The 4719-nt window shown below is 56.7% G+C and overlaps 1 protein-coding gene across 1 annotated transcript; it reads right to left on the bottom strand.

Moving 5' to 3' along the window:
* Positions 1-184: 184 nt before the first annotated feature.
* Positions 185-4342, bottom strand: DQ04_06691020 (putative RNA-binding protein; the record flags this gene model as incomplete). The annotated part of the gene is made up of 1 exon (XM_009314835.1): positions 185-4342. The coding sequence occupies one exon, from the start codon at positions 4340-4342 to the stop codon at positions 185-187; it is 4158 nt and encodes a 1385-aa protein (XP_009313110.1).
* Positions 4343-4719: the final 377 nt, after the last annotated feature.

Below are 4719 nucleotides of genomic sequence, written 5' to 3'. Positions count from 1 at the left end.
TTTTTTTTTTTTTCTTTCCTTTTTTCTTTCTTTCTTTTTGCTGTCTTGTGTCTTTCCTTTGGTGTATTACATTTATGCATATATGAAGCCACCGGGGGTTCGGCGCCGCCCAGGGATGCGGCTGCCGGTGCGGCCGCGCCACGCACACCGGCACGTCTGCTCGCCCGCCGAAAGCACGGCTGACTTAGTCGGACCCGCTGTCCTCGTCGTCCTCGATGAGGGGGTTACCGAGCGGCGCCACGTATGCCCTGAAGGCCGCCTTCCCCGCATCCGTCGCCCACACGCCGCCACCGTGCCCTTCCGTGGCAACACTCTTCAGCCACGGCACCTGCGTCGCGTCGAAGAGATGATCGTTGCTGTGCACCGCGGCCCTCGCACACTCAAAGCCCCACACGTCGGACGGCGCAGATGGCACGACAGCGTTCATGATACTGTGAAACTCCATGTCATCTTCCACCGCGTCGCTGCTGGTGCGCTCCGCCGTTTGGGCTGCCGCAGCTAACAAAAGGCACGGATCTGTTGTCCCTGCTGCTGCTGCAGCTGCCGTCGTTGTTGTTGGTGTTCTTGACGCTGTTGCCGAAGCAGGCGCCACCGTCATTGTTACGGAGCCGGGCGTATATCGGCCGGCGGCCAAGTTCGAGAGAGCAGCTTGGGAAAGTGGCGGCATCGATGTGGCGTCGGCCCCGGTATCGAGCGTACTCTCACCTCCCTCTAAACCGAAATGGCAGGGTCGATTGCGAAGCACAAGCTTCGGCTGCTGTGGCGCACATGTCAGAATAGCATCGAGCGGTAACTGATCATGAATGGGGTTCCTCGCCGGGCTTGTGCGGACGTTCAGCAGCGCTTGAATATTCTCCACTGTAAACCGACTTGCATCGGGCCACGCCATTGTATTGTCAAGGAGGAAACCAAAGGGCTGCGGATTGGAGATGGTGTTGCGGAAGTATTCAATCATTGCCTTGGCACTGCTTTGCTCGGCGAACTCCACGAAGCTGAACCAAAGCGCAACAGGTGGCTCACCGGCTGTCAAGCCGTTCGCTTCGGTCTTCGATTGAAACTGGTGGTCGTCGCGGCACAAGCGCACCTTGTTGAACTCTCCGAAATGCAGCAGGAGTCGGCGAAACTGCGAGCGTCGAAGTGTAGCAGGGAGCTTAGTAATGTAGACGGTGCGCTCCATGAGCTCAGCATGCGTATACACTCCCTGTATGGTGCCAAACGTACGCAAACCAGGTGGTGGCTTGGTTGACTCCATCGCAGAGGCCATATCCAGAGCATTTGGTCGGGTTATTGGAATCCGCTGTTGTTGTTGTTGTTGATCCTTCTGTTGCTGCTGTGACAGCACATTGAGCACAGGTCGGCTTTTATCGACCAACAGCGAAGCTACGGCGGAGGGGTCGCTCATGAACGACATCGGAACCATTGCTACGGAGGGGTTGCTCTCCATTGACATGTCGTTGGAGTAGCCGCTGGTGTCCACAAATGTACCAAGATCCACGCGTGGTGCCACCGGCGATGCCTGCGTCAGGCCGGGTGAACTATTGCTGCATCCACTACCAGTTCCCGGCGTTACCTTGGCCACCACACGTCGAGGAGTGGGACGTGTGCTAGTGTTGAGCGAGCTGCTGGTTCCACCTACACTTGTGGCGTTCCGTTGGAAGAAGTCATTCGCACGCCGCTCAAACTCCTTTCGGAAAGGGTCTTTCTTCGCGCGGGACTTGTTGTATTGCCGCCAGAGAGACGTCATCTGTTCCAGACACTGCATCAACGTCACCCACGGTTTCTGCTCTTCTTCTTCCAGTTCGACGATGGTCACCGGTATCGTTGCATTCTGACCATTTTTTCGGTGGTCTCGTGCAATGTCAAGGGACTTCTCGTTCGCCACAATCAGCTTGACCGCCAGCTCGTATGGGCTCTTCATCAGGTAGCTGTACTGAAAGAGATACCCACACAAAACAGCAGCGACCATACGCGACTCATGGGGCTTGGAGTTATCCATAAGAAGATTCATCAGCGCACGTGCAATAATCTGCATGAGGAGTATATTCCGTGCTACGACAGGTTCCTGCACCTCAGCCTCCACGACCGGGTCTTTAGACTTCCTTCGAGGAATATTCAGCTTCTCGTGCAAGCCCAGCAACGCGTGCACAAGTGGTGTCGAAAGCTTCACTGCATGGTGTTTCATCGCCGTAAGGGTATCATTGATCACAGACGCCAGCTGTCCAGCCACTTCTTGCGTGGTCTCTGGGCGTTCCATAAGTTGTACCATCTTTTCTGTCAGCTGGTCGGCGTTTACTATGGGGGCGTAGAGCTCTTCCGCGACAGCAGATAGGAATGGATCCGGCCTGGCGCCGCCCATTGCGCGGGACACAACTTCCGCCGCTGTCGCCGCCGTAGAGCTTGTCTTCTCCTTTACATCCGCTGTAACAGGTTTGAGCAAATAGCGTGCAACAACTGGGAAGGGTTGCTTGAATGGGGCAAAGTTGTGCAGCTTCTCTGCAGTCTTGCGCGCCACAGCCTCATTATCGAAGAAGGCCACACCACTACTGCGCACCTCACCACCAACACTGACTGCACCAGGGTACATCTCCGCATCGAGTGCCCCATGAGGAGCAAGAAGCCTAAAAAGAGCCTTCTTGTCGGTATTCGCCAGCAGGTTGTGGACGCCAACGAGGTACAGATTTGGATCGCCATACTCGCGCATAAAGTAGGCGTCAATTTTGTCAAACACCGCGATGTGGGAAGGGCTGACAGGAGTCACCGCAAGAGAAGTAGTAGAGGCTTGAGCAACACTGCCATGAGCACTATTGGTTTCCTGTATATCGCTGCACGATTGAATGCTGCCAGTCGCTGGGCTGCTGGATGCGAAAGCCAGACCGTTAAGGTACACAACGTCGATGGGCTGCGCCTGACCCTCTGGTGGCCACTGTTGGAACCACGCAACAGCATTTTTAGCCAACACCTCCTGCGAGTAAAATACGAGGGCACTTACACCGTTACACAGCATTGGAGATGAAACAAAGCCGCAGGCCTTCGCCGGCCACATCTCATACCTCTCCGCACCCTTGAGAAGAAAGTTACAGTTCAGCACGTTCTGTGCTTGATTGCGGTCCAAGCCATGGACAGCAACGACATGCTTCAGGACGCCCTGGTAGGAAGAGAAGCTGCTCTTCACAAAAAGCCACATTTCCTCATGAATGCGGTCGAGCTGCGCTCCCGCCGGCAAACGCCAAGGCTGCAGCGGGGACGTCGGCACCATCGCTGGAGTCGTTATCGTCTGCTGAGGCTGTGAATATCGCGTGGACGATGGTAGCGAGTGAGGCGATGTAGTGGACTGGACTGATGTCTCTCGGGTCACTGTCTCCGACGCATCAGGGCCACAATACTGCACCCTGAGAGGCTGGTGCTGTCGGTTCGGCACAAAGTCGTGCAGTTTCTCGACCGCCACCGCGGCAAAGGCCTTGGACGAAAAGAATACCACGCCGGCACGACGATTCGGCCGCGGTGAGCGGTGTGGGGGCAGCAACTCCGCCTTCTTTGCGCCCATTGGAAAGAATATGCTCAGAAGCTCTTCCTGCGTTGTGCGTGGCTCCAGATTGAAGACCGCAACCATGTGGCAGCCGGTGCTGCGGCACTCCTCGGCGTAGTCCTCCATGATGAGCCCCGCTAATGTTCGCGGGGTCACCGGGGCGCCGGCATGGCGTGAGGGCGGCGGCGGCCACCGCGTCCTGTCGGGCTTCGCGGCAGGGGCGAAGACCGCCTCGCATGTGACGCCACCCGCCGGGGCGAATGCCGGCTCGCACATAACACCCGTTGTGGAGCGCCACTCGACCGTCATGGACGGCACGGCGAAGAGCGGAATCGCCAACGGGGCACCGCCACCTTCACCACTGTTGCTGCCACCGTTGCACATTAACGGCATGTGCAGCATCGCTGCCGCATTCATGCTCATAACAGATGAAGCAAACGAGTCGTCCGCCTTGCCAGAAGGCAACTTGAACTCCTTGGCCTCAGGGTTGAGCGTCGACCTCGGTGTTGCCCACGCCTCACGTGGGTGCAACGACCAAGGGGTGTTGTTGTTCTTGGTCGCCTGCCAGCAAGACTTGGAAATATCGTCGTTCGCAGCAGTTAATGTGGCTGCCTTCTCCGCCTGGTTGTCTACTGTTGCTGTCAGCGACTGCCCTTCGTTTAACTGCATCGGTACCTCTCCATTGCGATCATTCGGTGTACAGAGATGGCTTGGCAAGAGGCTGCTCTGCTTGCTAACAGAGGATGGTGTGTGTGGTAGGAGATCGGGTTCCTGTTGCATGTGATTCGCGGCCATAAGCATCTCAGTTTCTTCCATTGTGTGCAGAAGCNGTGTGTGGTAGGAGATCGGGTTCCTGTTGCATGTGATTCGCGGCCATAAGCATCTCAGTTTCTTCCATTGTGTGCAGAAGCAATGTGTTGTCTGCCAACTGGTGAGTGGAAAATGCGAGCGCTGTATGGGCCCTCTTATGTGCTGTGCTGCTGCCTTATCCTCGTGTTGTGTATCCGCCCGTGTATGTCCTTCCGACGCACACTCCCTTTTGGTCAGTGGTTGCTGTTGCTACCGCTGTGTCTGTGCCTTCCTCTCCGCCCCTCGTCGGCTGGTTGTTGGCAAATGTTGTGTCCGTGATCAGGTCGCTGCGTGCGAGGAATGCACCTGCACAGTTCCCTGAGTGTGTGTGTGTGGGTGGGGGG

Source organism: Trypanosoma grayi (genome assembly GCF_000691245.1).
Source record: "Trypanosoma grayi strain ANR4 Tgr_669_V1, whole genome shotgun sequence".
Taxonomy (NCBI): domain Eukaryota; phylum Euglenozoa; class Kinetoplastea; order Trypanosomatida; family Trypanosomatidae; genus Trypanosoma; species Trypanosoma grayi.
This window is presented reverse-complemented; position numbering and strand designations above follow the sequence as displayed.